Consider the following 14,660-nt stretch of genomic DNA (forward strand, 5'->3'; position numbering starts at 1 on the left):
TTTATATCATTAATTTGTCACCTAAAAATTAGTCTTACATAAGGTTTAAGATATTGTGGTACTTACATTCTTTGGTATGTTTGATTAAAGAGACCAGAATGGGAAAATAAATCAGTTAGGATTGTTTAATATGACATATATAGAGTTAAGAATGAAAGAAATCAAAAATAATAATTAAGGAGTTTGGCCTTTTTTTAATTTATTTTTATTCAATTTTAAACATTTTTTATACGTTATTTCTTACTTATTTTTACTCACTTTTAAAAATATTTTATTGTATTTATATTCTTTCCGTTAAAGGGATCCTATACAAGTGTGTAAAAACCTTAATTATATATAAAAGAAGTGGATCATCTAACTTATTTCTAGCATTAATGTATATTTCTAAAAAATATATTTTTAATATAAATTAATTTCATACAATTATTTTTAAAATGGGTATATTTGATTATTTTTTTAATTTTATGGCAAATTTTATATTTCATCAAATACCCAAGCTAGAGCAACTGCTAATGAAAGGCGAAAAATAATATTTTAAAAGTCAAACAATAAAATCCAAACATTATGACTATACATACATAAATAACATTTTATATATATATATATATATATATATATATATATAAAATGTTATTTATGTATGTGTGTATGTATAATACACAAGAATCAACTCCAAGATACTGTATAAAATAAAACATTACTTGGAAATATTTTTTCTAATTTATATAACTTTTTAATGGGTCATTGAAAAGTTTTTAATATTGTGATTAATGTTTATTATTTAAGGTGTTTTCTAAATAACGTCTTTTAACTAATAATGTACTGTTTAACGAGTCATTTAAAAACATTTATGCCTTGTTCTTTTGAGTGGATTTGAGGGAGAGTAATTGAGTGGATTTGAGAGGATTTGAAGATAATTTTTTTTGCTGTTTATTTGAGTAAATTTGGAGGTAAACGAAAGTGGATTTGGAATTAAATTTTTTTAATCTGTCACATAAATTAAATCCTACACTAATTCTCACAAATTTTACTTCCAAATTCATTCTCGTTTACCTTCAAATTTACTCAAATAAACAGCAAAAAAAATTATCTTCAAATCCTCTCAAATCCACTCAATTACTCTCCCTCAAATCCACTCAAAAGAACAAGGCCTTACAGTTATAGTTATTGCGTTATATTCAACATAAAAAAAAATTAATGATGATGAATTTCAATCACTAAATGGTTTTAAAAATATTTATGTGTTAATAAACAAATGTGACACTTTGACTATTTTCATATTTAAAACATTTCACCCATTTATTTTAAATATAATGCAGTATAATACTGCTTAACTTAATTATGTTGCAATTTTAGTTTTTATAACATGTTCAATTGTTTTTCTTTTATTCTTAAGTTTTACATTCAATAAATATTAACAGTTTTTTTTTTTTTTGCAAATATGTTATACAATCTGTCTTTTTTAATTATTGTATTAATATAACTTATTATTTTCTGCATGGTTTGTGTTACACATTTTTATACAGTTCATTTAATTCATGTACATTATTGACTACTTTTTTCAATATATATGTTGTCTACTAACTAACATTGCTTAAAAATCCAGTCAATGTTGATAAAAGCTTTTTGTTTAGAGAAGATGGAAGTCAAAGTATGAAGATTTGTTCTCCATCAAGTGCATACATATTTGTGTAAAGCTCATTAACATAATTAATGAAACAAATAATTAAAATGATTTGTGTTATTAATAACAACATTAAGATGTTTAACTATAGAGATATTCTTACAAATTTAGATGCTTTAATCAACTAAAAAATGAATAATTTGTTTAGTACAAATAGAGGGAGATGCTGTCTGTGTTGGTGTGCTGTGCCAGCTCATAGGAGGACACTTGTACCTACCACTGTTAGCCACACAGCTAAGATTTTAGAATTTGAGTTAAGTTACCTTCCTTCAACCATAATATCCCAACTAACTCTTTCCTCTTCCTCAATCCCTCTAGATATATTTGCATCATACTATTTTTAACACTCCCAAACAACTCACACCTTTTTCTCATCACTTTCTGCAGACAATTCTGTCAGAAAAAATGACTGAGGAGCAATCCAAAACTGTGTCTGAGAGTACTACTACTCCAACTGAGCCTGTTGCTCATGACCCTCCAAAGGAGGATGTGGCTCAAGAGAAATCTGTCATTCCACAACCCTCTCCTTTTGCTGATGACTCCAAAGCTCTTTTACTTGTTGAGAGTATGATACTCCCTTTGCTTTTCTCTTAACATTAAGTTAATATCAGATATCATTCTGTTTAACTCATTGCTTTTGTTTTATGCTTTTAATCTCATTTTGGAGTTATATGATGATTTTAATAATATAAGTGAAATGTTTCTACCTACCTACCTACCTACCTACTTGTGTGTAATTCAGACAGTTCAGATAATTGAAGTTTTAAAGTTTCTTCATCTTTGTTCATGTTTGTTTTTCTGTCTTTTGCTATTGAAGGTCTCATGCTTGTAGTAACTGCATTTTTTTTCCCTTCCTTTTATTATATACGTGACTTGTACTATGGAGTTTCCCGAAGGTGTTTTTACACAAATAAATGGAAAATGTCAAAACTCTCTGGTTAAGTTAAGCTTTCTGTGATTTTTTTTTTAAAAACAAAAATACTTTATTATTTTTTAGTTTTTCTTGTATATTTTTTATCAGTTTTCTTCTGCTGGAATTTCCCTGTCGTAGGTCTATTGGAAAGAGTTATATGCCCAAACCAAATTGATGGGTTACCAACTGAATGATAATATGATTCTTTCCGTCAAGTAAAGATCTATTTTTTTCTTACTTGAGCTCATAACATGTGGAAACTCAAAGGAAGAAACATCTTCACCTGGTCTTGTAATTCATACAGTATTACTCTATTCACTATTTTAAGATCTCCCATGTTGATAATTTTTTTCTTAGCTATAAATCTCTTTACAACTTTTGGTGGCCTTGGATTCCAAGTATACACTTTGCATGTTGTATACTCAACTTTTTGTTCAATCATATCATAAAAACTCACCTTCTTGTGTCACCACAATATATACACACACGCACACACATATATACTTCTATTTAATGATCATTATAATTGCTGTAAAGGCTCAAACAATAATAATTATTATGTTGTGCTGTTAATTTGGTTTTTGTCAGAGACTGGTGAAGTTGCTGTAGAGAAACCAATTGATGGATCTGTGAACCGAGGTGAGTTTGTTTGCATTGTGATACTTTATTTCTCGTTATGCATTTCACATTTACATAATAATTCCTACGCCTTCTGTTTCTTCTTCAGATGCTGTCCTTGCGAGAGTTGCAACGGAGAAGAGGTTGTCACTGATCAAAGCATGGGAAGAAAGTGAAAAGTCAAAAGCAGAGAACAAGTAAGAACTTGCATAAGATATTGTTAATTTCCTTTTCAGCTCAAATAGAAACTGTTGTATGATCTTTGGCTGTTTTTGGTACTGCACTTGGCATTGGAAAACAGTACGATAGTTGTGAAGTTTAAAAAATATATGTGAATATGGAGTTCTAATTATTTGTTTTGCCAAACTAGGTTGTTAGTTAACACCAAATGTTCGTATTGTTTGATCATTACATGTAGTTCTTTGAAGTCATTTAACGAGTTCTTTTAACTAATTTATATGAATTTGATGAGCAGGGCTTACAAAAACATTTCATCAATTTCAGCATGGGAGAACAGTAAGAAAGCTGCAACGGAGGCTGAATTGAGAAAGATTGAAGTAAGAGCTTGTTTTATTATTAGTATTAAGAAATTATTCGTAGTAATTGTAACTTTTTCTGTAGGTACTTTCTGAAATTGCGTCCATACCATTTCTCCTGTAGGAACTGGTTTTAAACGTTTTTTTTTTTTTTTTTTATCTTCTGAATTGAAATGATCAAGGAGCAAGCAAGCAAGCTTCCACCACCCACCCTCTCAGAAACTGAGCCAATAAGGGTTTGGGATGGATCTGAGATTAACCATTTCTTACAATAGAATTAGAATAACCACGATTAAAAGTATTGCTATCCTTGTTCTGGAAAGTGATCTCATATTAATGTTTCAGCCCCCACAAACATTATTTTTACAAGAAGGCAATAAGAATTTCTGTTATAAATAATGTTTATTCTAAGGTCAACTTAAAAAGGAAATTTAAGCACTTTGTACACAACATTGGAAGATAGAGAGAGAGAGATTAGAAGAAGAAAAAGTGAGGAGTGAATGGAAATGAAAGAATCAACACAGATAACTGGGTGTGAAATAATTTAGAGTTACACCAAACTTTTATATGTCTTCTGAAAAGTACAATAATATTTCCAATTTACATGACATTGAAGTTGGCAGAGATGGGGAGGAAAAATTGACATTTGATTTTCACTGTGTTTGTGAGCAGGAACAACTGGAGAAGAAAAAGGCAGAATATGGAGAGAAGTTGAAAAACAAAATAGCTACAATCCACCGAGAAGCTGAAGAAAAGAGGGCATTTATTGAGGCCAAAAAAGGGGAAGATTTCTTGAAGGCAGAAGAGACAGCTGCAAAATACAGGGCAACTGGAACAGCCCCAAAGAAACTCTTTGGTTGTTTCTATTAAGCCTGCTCATTTATAAAAATGTAGCATTACTATTATTATTACTATTGCTATTATTTTCTTTGATAGTTCATATCAGTACATGTGTGGTTTGGTTGTCTTTTATTGAGCTTTAGTTCATCTTCATTTATTATTGTGTGCACAGAGATATGTTGGTGGTGTGTATACAACAATTACTATGTGCATACAAGAGATTGAATTATTCGATTTGGGTAATACCAATTTCTTGTACCATCATGCCACTAACCTTACTCATTCCCTCACGAGCCCTCCTACCTTATTGGACAATATGATGGTTGTTGATAAAGGTTCAATTTCATGACCCAAAAGTACAATTTTGTTCTGAAGTTGACTTTGTCGCCACGCTAATAAATAAGTTTGATGATAAAAACTCATTTATACGTGAACTTAGTGTAAAAAGATATCAAATTAGGACATTGCTTTAGGAGTTGCATCATTTATCTTAAGCTTGTATTCAAGTAAATGAATTACTACAATTAAAACACAATCTGTTCTTGTTAAAATTCAAAATTAAAACCTGTTTACTCACTTCAAAACAAAATTGGTTGAGACAACTTATTTTTCAATAAAATATTTGTTAAGTCATGTTAACACCAATTCTTACTCGCGTGATAACTGAATGCCAGCTCTTATGGGAATCAAGAACACATCACCAATTGAAGGACATGAATAATGCCATTAACTCTGAATCCATTAATGTTTAATTTTAGCTTCAAGCGTCAAGTAGAAGGTAGAGTTGAACTCTGGCAACTATTCTTCTATCTATCTTTTTCCCCTCTTGACCAACTATTCAAAACCAGCTACATAGTGAGTGCATTTACAAAAATGAAGAAATCATCACAAAAGACAAAGAAAATTTTCTTGTCAGTTCAAAGATTGCCTTTCTCTGAAGAGATATGAAAGAAACTATCTTGGTCACATGTTGCATCAAGGAGATTCAAGAAATTATCATTCTGTCCCAGGAATCCAACATCATCAGAGATATGTAGTAGGTGCTTTAATGCAGAATCTGAAGTATCAAGAAATTCATAATTGCCTGAGTCGGACCCAGCCGTGTCATCAAGCTTTGGTTTGTAGCTACTTATCTGTTCATGAACCATGTTCACATCCTCAATGCATGGATAGAGGCTACTAGTACTGTTTTTCACCTGCAATGACACATCTGAACAAGACTCCAATTTAGATGAGGATGAAGGATGTGAGACAGGACTTTGACTCACAATCCCTTCCTTTCCCTTGACCATGCGAAATGACTTTCCAACCTCAGAATGCCAAAGATGAAGAAAATGATCAGGGCATGTTGAACTCTTTGGCCATGAATTGAGCAACGAGGATTCCATTGACAACCTTGCCTCTGCCTCAACTCTTACACTTTCCCACTGTACCATGTGACGCGTAGAAGGAGATTCAGACTTGACAATAGTTTGATCCAGAACCAGACACGACTGTTTTTCTCTTAGGGAATGACATGATCGAAGGAGACGCTTCTTTAGATGGGTGTTCCAATAGTTCTTAATCTCATTGTCTGTTCTTCCAGGTAATTGGGATGCTATAGCAGCCCACCTAAGAGAACGCATGGTTACTTCCAGTTTATATGCAAACAAGTGAATGTAAAATCACAGCATATATCAAAAAGTATAAGCATGAGAATGTAAGTCTTAGGTTACATTATCATTATCATGTCGAAACTTGAAACTCCTCAGTTTCCTTAAGTTTTTAATTAGTACATTAAGGATCTATAATGGCAAAAGGGTAACAGGATGAGAACATTAAGCAATGAAACAGAAACCATATCCATTGGGAGTAAAGTGACACATTTTTTGAAGATGCAACATGTTTACTAATTATTAAGCAGCTTATGAGTTAAAAAAGACTTTAGGACCAAGAGGTTTTGGGTATACGCATGTGTATAGTACTATTGCCTGCATGTTGAATTTAACAAGCAAATGGAACAATATGGTACCTGTTGCCAAGCATGCCATGGAGTTGAACAATTGTGCTTTCTTCTTCACTGGTAAACGGGCCACGCTTGATACCAGGGCGAAGATAGTTTATCCACCGAAGCCGACAACTTTTTCCACATCGTAAGAGACCTAGTTGTAAGCAAAGGTCAATTAAATGATTTTTCATAGACTAATTTTATCTATCTTTACAAGTCATAATAATGTCTGCACCTTTCTCCTTTCAGTGTATCAATATTTTACACCCTCTGCATAGCAAGCTTCAAAACCCTCCGCAAACACAAATTTCCAAAACAATTTTCAAGGGCAAAGTACAATTGGATCAAGATAAAGTTTTATGCATATGCCAACAAATTAGATTATGACAAGTACTGGATGATAATACGATTCTTCTACTTTTTTCAATGGTCCATTTCTAAGAAGGACTGTACTTACCGACCCCCACCCGCGCACGCGCAGAACATAAAAGTACCATAACATGCAGAAATTGGTGTCACGAAAATACAGCAATAGAAAAACAACAATCGGATTCTCTTCATTCTGAAAACAAGTCACACTAAGATTGGAGTTTATCCAAGAGAAAAATGAAAACTTCAGCCATAAGAAAACGAGCTCTATTCTTCCCTATCTTCAAAACTTTCAAAAACATAAATAGAATTCTCCTACTTTACAAGAAATGCAAAAGTAAGGAAGAAGAAAGTGATAAAAGAAATAAAGAGGAAAAAAAAAAGGAATAATAAGAAAGTGCACCTGCATGTTTGGGAAGTGTACGCCAACTTCCATGACCATGCTCCTTGATGTAGTCAACCAAGGCTTGGTCTTCTTCAGGAGTCCAAGCTCCCCTTTTGACTCCATGTTTCTCACAACAAGGTGCTTTACCCATCTTCACCACTCATTACCACACCCACAACAATAATTAACACCACCCCTTCGTATTTTTATTTTTTTTACCTTGTGCTGCTAATAATAAGCTTGCACTTGCATACTGATGACAAAAACAATTGGGTCGGTCAGGGTCTACTCATAATGACCAAAAAAGGAAGAGAGAGAGAGAGGGGATGTAAAAAATGAGAAGAAAAGTGTTGCAGAAGGAAAGGAAAGAAAAGGCTAAATATTAAATGCATGTGTGTATAATAGGACAATGGGGTGGCTTTAGAGAGGTCCAGCACACAGAGAGGGTCGCATTTATAAGTAAAAAGAACATACATACCCTTGCAAACTAAAGTGGTGTAGTTCTTAATGGCATGAAATAGAGATGAGAAAGTGGGAATGTGAAGAAGAGAGAAGGAGGTGTGCGGAGAGTAAGGGTCACAGGAAGCCCCACTGAGGGGTCAGATTTTCCTGGTGTTTTGAAGGTGTAAAAGTGATGCAGAAAACGAGGGAAGTGATGATGGAAAAGAAAAGGGTACACTTAAATATGAAAATAGAAATGCATCATCACCTTGAGTGCAATGCAGCTGTGGGGTGAGCTGAAGGCCATTTCTTTCTGCACAACTAAAGAAAAGCAGAAAGAAAGAGAAGTTTTCTGTGATTGTGTTGAAAGACTAGAAAAGATGGAGGCGGTGGAAGAAAAGACAAGAGAAGATATGAGGGAGTGATGGATGGAACTGAAAGGGCATAATAAAAACCATATCCAATGAATGTTTATTGGTTAAGGTGAAGATGATGGTGGAAACGAGGTGCATTTATGTTCTGAACTGCCCATGAGTCAAACCTTGGTCAACATCCTTTTCCATCTTCTTCTTCTATATCATTTTCTTTCTTTATTTTTTATTATTTATTATTAATAAAATTTAAAATTATATTCCTGCATTTTTATCTTTAAATAATTAATACAATTATTTTATTAAAACTTAAAACTTATTATATTGATTGTTTTTTCAAAATAATCTTAATATATATATATATATATATATATATATATATATATATAAAAGAAAATAGAGATAAACAATACAATAATATTAATTTATTATAAATGATAAGTTCTTATAAAATTTACAAATTTCACCTTTAGCTTTTTAATAACCTTTTAAAATTAATGTTTTGAAGCTATAAGTATTGAAATTATTTTTTATTTTTAAAATGAAAAACACATTCTTAATCTTGAGATATATTTACATCACATGAGAATGCTTGAATAAAAAAAATTAATCTTAAATTTAAATTTTTTATTAAAGCTTTGATACAACATACTCTTGTTACTCTTTCCTTCAGTATGTTCATTTTATCTTATTAAAACTTTTATGATTTATGTTGTATGGTTATGTAAATTTAAAGTGAACAAATAGAACTAAAGTGTTACTTTACGAGATTCTAAGCACATTGTCTATCAATCTAATGAAGAAAGTTGGTAAGTTTATTCTAAAATGAGTTTACGTCAAGGATATTATTTTCTTAATTTGATTCAAAAAGTATATTGTATTATCTCTTCTGATTGTGAATGGTAGATTACACAGATCAAGATGGAAAATTAAAGTAACAATTTGCCACGAGGAGCATGGCATTTGAAAAGATGGAAAAAGTGCTGACGAGGGAAAATGCACATTCTTCTGAAGGAGTTTATCTTATAAAGCTTTTGCCACCCACAATGGTTCCTTTTGTACACACACTAGGAATAACTTCTTTTCTAAGTTCTGTTACTCATACCTTCACCTCAAACATTCTATAAAAGGGCATTCACAAATTAATCCATCCATCTTAGTCATTGAGAAAGAAGAACATATCCATTATTGGAGATAAAAGAGAAATTTTTAGAGACCATTTACCTCAGAGGGAATGGTTAAGGTAACCATAGTTGGAAGGTTGAGCGATGGATTGCCTCTAGCACAAGGACTGAGATATACGAATGAAGAGTATGCATATCTTTCATGTTACAGGCAACAAGCAGAGTTCATTCTCCAAGAAATTTCAAGGGGAGCACTAATAGCTTCCAAGATGACTATTCATGTTCACAATTTCTGCTTCAAGTATCCTTCCCTCTTAATTTTTGTTCAGTTCTTACAATTTCCTTCAAAGTCCGTTTTGGTTCTTATATCAAAGAAGTTGCAATTTTCTGTTATGCATCGTATTCTTCATTCACATCTACCCTTTATCAGAGGCTAATCTTTCAGAAAACAGAGTTTATGTTGAGTCTATAAACATTCCATTTGAACCATAAAGTTTAAGTTAATGGAACTTGCCTTTAGGCTTTGTTTTCCTGTCTTGTTTCTAAAGTTGCAATTCTAATGCAGTAAATTTGATTATGATTATATATATTCTTTTAAAGCTACTTGGTCGAGAACGGAGTTGTTTTCATTGTATTAAGTGAGTCTACGTACCCAAGAAAACTGGCTTTTCATTACCTACAAGATATTCAAAAGGAGTTTGAGAANTTTGATAAAACCCTCATTGGCAAAATTACAAGGCCATACAGCTTTGTCAAATTTGGTAATTCCCTTGAACCATTACCCTGCTACAATGTTATCTTTGTCTAGTATTTTGGGATAATGTTTGCTCAATAAGGAAGTAGAGGTCCACTTTTTTTGAACCTCCCATCCCCTTAACAATATTTCCTCCCTGTGAAATTTTTGTTTTTGCCATACAAATCACAATTTCTCTGTCAGATGGTATAATTGCAAACATCAGCAGACAGTACATTGACACAAGAACTCAGGCCAACCTGTCAAAACTTAATGCTAACCGGAAACAAGATGTAGATGTTGCTAGTCAAGATTTTTACGACATTGTAGAAAGGAAGAGAAATTCAGGTAAGAGTATTCCCCCTCCTCAAAATTTTCATATCTTACTTTGATTGGCTGCAGTAAGAATTAGAAGCATGAAAAAAGAAAAACATGTCATATATGCAACCTTTTTGGTCACATGACAACATCTTATAATGACAGAAACAATGAGAAGATTACCGGTTACTCCTCAACCTGAATCCACAATATGGTGTTCTCCACGTCTTGAGGTATGTTGAAGTTGAAAGCTCCAAATTTTGATTCCCTGTTCTCTTGACAAGAAATGAAGAAGTAAAAAATGTTAATTTTTCATTTTATTGTTTGGACCACTCACCACAGGCGATTGCTTTGAAATGGACACCTATTATGATCCTTGTAATTACTTCTATGGCTCTTCTATGGGCTAGCTTAGTCCTCACAGACGACTTTATTATTTCAAGCTGGTGAGAATTCCTGATCTCAAGACCAAAAGATGACGGTTTAATACCATAAAATTTCAACTTTGCATGCAGGAACTTAAAGAAATGGTCCACTGGTATTAAATATGATGCAACATTGATGTTGCAGAAAATATAAAGACATGGACTGGCCCCTTCGGCTCCACGAAATCCAGGAAACACAGAGAAAGAGAGAGATCCAAATTGAAGAAGAAAATTTCTGATTTGTCAGAGTTTCTACTTTCTACCTTGAAAGTGAAATATTTCCTTTTAAATGAACCAGTACTCTGACATGTGTACTCACACGAGTTGCCAATTGATATTTATGTGTATGTATTAAATGGCGTGTAAATATAGAAAATAATTTATATCAATCAAACTAGTAATTTTTCTTGACAGAGTTTTTCGTCAAATTTCTCATTATATTTTCCTTTTTCTATTTTAACTTTTCTTAATTATTTAAAAATATCATATTCATATCCATACTTTCAGATTATTAAGCGGGTGAAAAATAAATAATCATTATTACAGCACCAGTAGATTATTCTACTGTAGTTCCAAATATTCAACTTACTTTTGAACTGTTTTTTCTCATTCTGGGAAACTACTTAAATGTTTGAAAAAAAAGGCTTTCCCAAACATACTCTAATAAGTTGGTATTCACGTGTATTGGCATATCTGATAGAAGTGGTAAGGAGTGTTAGCAAAATTGACTTTTAAGAATTTAATTACTTCGTTTTAACCTTAGCGTGATATTTCGTAGTAATTTTCAGATGCATGTCCAAAATTGTAGACATTATAGCCAAATAGCACTTAATCAAATGTGATTTTCTGTAAAAACAACGAAGACCACCAGAAGTTGACTTCTTAAACTGAAACGAAATTACATAGTTGTATGCAACGACGATTCTAGAAGAAAAACAATAAATCATGCGTGTGGCATCGCATTGAAATAATTGGAAGTGGGTAGAAGAATAGAACATACAACTTTTATTTTATATTGCTTAAGTTTGATTGTTTTGTGTATGTATAAAATTAGAAAATGATATTATTCCTTGTTGACCAACTCCGAAACTTACTTTTCATATGTACATTATCGCATCATTGCTCATGCTGAAATTGCTACTCATCAAGTCAACTCCAGGCAGGATGAAACCATTTTCCACCATCTGATTTGCATACTTCAGCTCTGAATTTAAAATCTCAGGGGCTGAAATGTTAGCCAAGCATCTGTGGTACCCTCCACCAAAGGGTATATCTGACATGTCATGGATTGCAGCCTCCTGAAGAGTTGAATTTTGATCAAATCCATTCCTCAAACCAAAAGAGTCAACTGAATTTGCAGAGTTTACTTGATCCAATGAAAGCCACTCAGCAAATAACAGTTTTGGTAAGGAGCTTTGACAAGCCTCTTTGGTGAAGTTACAACTCTGTGTACCTTGAGTTGCAAGATTTTGGAGAGAGTTTGAAGAGTCCATGGTATCGGAGCTTGAGCTAGCATACTTCATTAGGTTATGAGAACCCTTTTCCTTAGCTTTTGCCTCTTTCTTTTTCAAATATGAATGCCAGTAGTTTTTAATCTCATTATCTGTTCTTCCTGGCAAATGCTGTGATATCTGTGACCACCTGCCCAATAATATAATTCAAGTTTTTCTCACCAATCTTCAGTACATGTGAGAGAAATTATAACAAAGAGTTTAAACAGTAGTCATGAATTTCTGTTCTAAATTTCACAGACACATTCTTTATGTGAATAGTTTGCCTTACTGATTGGAATATAAGAAGGGACACTCTGAAACACTAGACAAATGGTATTGGACTAGATTTTAAATTTAATATACAACAGAACTGAGGAATAGTTGAAAAGACTTTTTTTATTGTTTTCAATGTTTATCCCTCTTTAAAAAATGAAGCATGGCATCTTGTAAGCCAATCCATGACTTGACTTACTTATCAAATTTTTCCTTTTACTTTTCATTTTAAACACCTAGTTGCTTTTCCAAAACAGAATTAAATATTAAACTCCTTCCAATTCCAATTGCATTTTCTAGCTTCAGCCTCAAATATTGAACAAAGGTGTCTTTATCAATATTTTTGACTGAAAATTACAGTAAAAGAAGATTTACTCTTGTTGCTTACTTGTTGCCTAGCATGTGGTGAAGGGTGAGGATTGTCTCTTCTTCCTGTTTGGTGAACTTCCCTCTCTTTAGTCCTGGTCTCAGATAGTTTATCCATCTTAATCTGCAACTCTTTCCACTTCTTTGCAAGCCTTAACATAAATGTATTTGCTTCATCAATGTCAGGTAAACATTGAAAATATTATATAAATGCATGTTGGTTTGACTATTAACACTTTTGATCTTTGTCAGCAAATATACTTTTCCATAAGATATTAATATTACGCAAGCCAAAATTATCAAATTACTTTAGCAAGCAGGATTATAAATTTTTAGTAACTACCAAGTCATAAACTTTTTTATATCTTTACAATGGTCTCTTTTGTCAAGAAGTCTTAGTGATATTTTCAAAATAGAAAATTTGTGTAAAGTTTTAAAAGACTGGAGTTTTAGTGTAATTTGAGGAAATATGAAGAAGTGTTAGCTTAACTTGGTCTGAAAAATACACTTCATTGCACAAGTATTACTTTTCCCTACCAATGTATCCTTTTCATATGCAGAATTGATTGGATAAATTTATTAGAATTAATCCAAACAAAGGGCAAAGAAGAGCTTACTAAGATACCTGAAATTTACTGAAGTGAAAGATGCCGACATTTCAATTTGATAACAATCTTTGCTCAGATAAGTAGTAGACATACTTTCAAATAAAGGAAAGAAAGACCTTTCTTATTTAATAATTTAATAGTATTAAAAGTAAGGAACAATACCCCTTTGTATAGTACATAAAAGGAATATGCTAACTGTGGTATGGTCCAGAAAAGGTCACAACCAGGAAAGAAGAAAGAAACCAACCTGCCTTAATGGGAACAGAACTCCAACAGCCATGACCTTGTTTAAGGATGTAGTTTCTGAGTTTATTGTCTTCTTCTGGTGACCATAACCCCTTCTTATGTTTTGGTTTTCCCTTTTCCAATGGCTGGCACCCCATTTTGCCTTGCCTCACAGAATTTCACTTCAATGATAGGCTTGGAATTGGATTCTCCAAAATAGAACTCGCAGAGTTGGCAGAGAAAACTAAGAGAAGGAAGGGAAAATATTTGACAGGGAAACACTGCACAAACAGACTTATATATAAAAATTCCACGAAATAGTCGTGCTTGTGCATTTCTTTTTCCATTACTTAATCACAACAAGCGTTGAAATAACAAAATAAAATGATAAACCCAATAAAATATTTCTGTCCTGCCCCAAAGGGTTGAAAACTTGTTCCACCTTGCTGAAATTCACCTTTGCAAACTCAAAGGGTGCCAGTTTGGAAAATGTTGGAATTTGTGGTATCAATGTATGCTATCAATTTTAGTAGACCACATGTTCAAAATCCTCAAAAGTTACATGATTTGTTTTTTTAGGTGCAGTATTTTTGGAGTTCTTTATTGCATTCTTTGAATACTTCTATGACAAATATGAAAGTCTTATTTCAATTTGTGAAAGGTATGAAAAGAGTGTGCAGTCTTTACCTTTAACATAAATTAATTTTAACAGATGAAACTTCATTCTGTTCTTTAGCCAGGTAGAGTGAATGATAGTGAGGTAATAATAGAAGAACAGCTATGAATTGGAGGGCACTATTCATTGAACTAGTATAGTAGACCCAATAGTTTATGCTTATTCAAGTCAACATTCGTCTCGTGCCGACACATTCTGTACCGTCCAAGAACAATTAACAGACTATGTATAAAACTTGATCATTGATTGTCACATTGTAACGCCAAAACACAACA

At 32.5% G+C, this 14,660-nt stretch overlaps 4 protein-coding genes across 9 annotated transcripts; 2 read left to right on the top strand and 2 right to left on the bottom strand.

Annotated features, from left to right (window-relative positions):
* The first annotated feature begins 1,966 nt into the window (after positions 1-1,966).
* Positions 1,967-4,834, top strand: LOC106770888 (remorin-like). Of its 2 annotated transcripts, none has more exons than XM_014656727.2 (5): positions 1,967-2,249; positions 3,186-3,236; positions 3,325-3,412; positions 3,691-3,772; positions 4,424-4,834. In XM_014656727.2, the coding sequence occupies exons 1-5, from the start codon at positions 2,090-2,092 to the stop codon at positions 4,619-4,621; spliced, it is 579 nt and encodes a 192-aa protein (XP_014512213.1). In that variant the 5' UTR covers positions 1,967-2,089; the 3' UTR covers positions 4,622-4,834. The 2 variants fall into 2 exon arrangements, with proteins under 2 accessions (XP_014512213.1, XP_014512214.1); XM_014656728.2 differs by lacking the exon at positions 1,967-2,249 and adding an exon at positions 2,739-2,900.
* A 461-nt stretch (positions 4,835-5,295) lies between these two features.
* On the bottom strand, positions 5,296-8,294 carry LOC106770648 (transcription factor MYB41-like). 2 transcript variants are annotated; one of them, XM_022785619.1, is made up of 4 exons: positions 8,042-8,294; positions 7,351-7,585; positions 6,603-6,732; positions 5,296-6,202 (listed from the first exon to the last, which is right to left on the bottom strand). In XM_022785619.1, exons 2-4 carry the CDS (start codon positions 7,481-7,483, stop codon positions 5,509-5,511), a joined length of 957 nt encoding a protein of 318 aa, XP_022641340.1. In that variant the 5' UTR covers positions 7,484-7,585; positions 8,042-8,294; the 3' UTR covers positions 5,296-5,508. The 2 variants fall into 2 exon arrangements, with proteins under 2 accessions (XP_022641340.1, XP_014511935.1); XM_014656449.2 differs by having other exon boundaries at positions 7,811-8,294.
* A 1,023-nt stretch (positions 8,295-9,317) lies between these two features.
* Positions 9,318-11,145, top strand: LOC106771669 (25.3 kDa vesicle transport protein). 4 transcript variants are annotated; one of them, XM_022785621.1, is made up of 6 exons: positions 9,318-9,569; positions 9,869-10,029; positions 10,206-10,349; positions 10,485-10,552; positions 10,662-10,765; positions 10,835-11,145. In XM_022785621.1, exons 1-6 carry the CDS (start codon positions 9,379-9,381, stop codon positions 10,896-10,898), a joined length of 732 nt encoding a protein of 243 aa, XP_022641342.1. In that variant the 5' UTR covers positions 9,318-9,378; the 3' UTR covers positions 10,899-11,145. The 4 variants fall into 4 exon arrangements, with proteins under 4 accessions (XP_022641342.1, XP_022641343.1, XP_022641344.1 ...); XM_022785622.1 differs by having other exon boundaries at positions 10,890-11,145; XM_022785623.1 differs by having other exon boundaries at positions 10,662-10,697.
* A 426-nt stretch (positions 11,146-11,571) lies between these two features.
* On the bottom strand, positions 11,572-14,150 carry LOC106771742 (transcription factor LAF1). Its single transcript, XM_014657740.2, has 3 exons — positions 13,732-14,150; positions 12,899-13,028; positions 11,572-12,385 (listed from the first exon to the last, which is right to left on the bottom strand). The coding sequence occupies exons 1-3, from the start codon at positions 13,865-13,867 to the stop codon at positions 11,842-11,844; spliced, it is 810 nt and encodes a 269-aa protein (XP_014513226.1). The 5' UTR covers positions 13,868-14,150; the 3' UTR covers positions 11,572-11,841.
* Positions 14,151-14,660: the final 510 nt, after the last annotated feature.

Source organism: Vigna radiata, chromosome 8, assembly GCF_000741045.1.
Source record: "Vigna radiata var. radiata cultivar VC1973A chromosome 8, Vradiata_ver6, whole genome shotgun sequence".
Lineage (NCBI taxonomy): Eukaryota > Viridiplantae > Streptophyta > Magnoliopsida > Fabales > Fabaceae > Vigna > Vigna radiata.

Excerpts from the sequence above, each read along its gene's own strand:
- LOC106771742 (XM_014657740.2), bottom strand. The coding sequence starts at position 13,867 with ATGGGGTGCCAGCCATTGGAAAAGGGAAAACCAAAACATAAGAAGGGG. Across the intron at positions 13,029-13,731 it reads TTCTGTTCCCATTAAGGCAG|GCTTGCAAAGAAGTGGAAAG; the intron begins GTTGGTTTCTTT and ends ATTTATGTTAAG. Across the intron at positions 12,386-12,898 it reads CACCACATGCTAGGCAACAA|GTGGTCACAGATATCACAGC; the intron begins GTAAGCAACAAG and ends ATTATTGGGCAG.
- LOC106770888 (XM_014656727.2), top strand. The coding sequence starts at position 2,090 with ATGACTGAGGAGCAATCCAAAACTGTGTCTGAGAGTACTACTACTCCA. Across the intron at positions 2,250-3,185 it reads AGCTCTTTTACTTGTTGAGA|AGACTGGTGAAGTTGCTGTA; the intron begins GTATGATACTCC and ends GGTTTTTGTCAG. Across the intron at positions 3,237-3,324 it reads TGATGGATCTGTGAACCGAG|ATGCTGTCCTTGCGAGAGTT; the intron begins GTGAGTTTGTTT and ends TTTCTTCTTCAG.
- LOC106770648 (XM_022785619.1), bottom strand. The coding sequence starts at position 7,483 with ATGGGTAAAGCACCTTGTTGTGAGAAACATGGAGTCAAAAGGGGAGCT. Across the intron at positions 6,733-7,350 it reads TACACTTCCCAAACATGCAG|GTCTCTTACGATGTGGAAAA; the intron begins GTGCACTTTCTT and ends GCTTACAACTAG. Across the intron at positions 6,203-6,602 it reads CATGGCATGCTTGGCAACAG|GTGGGCTGCTATAGCATCCC; the intron begins GTACCATATTGT and ends GCGTTCTCTTAG.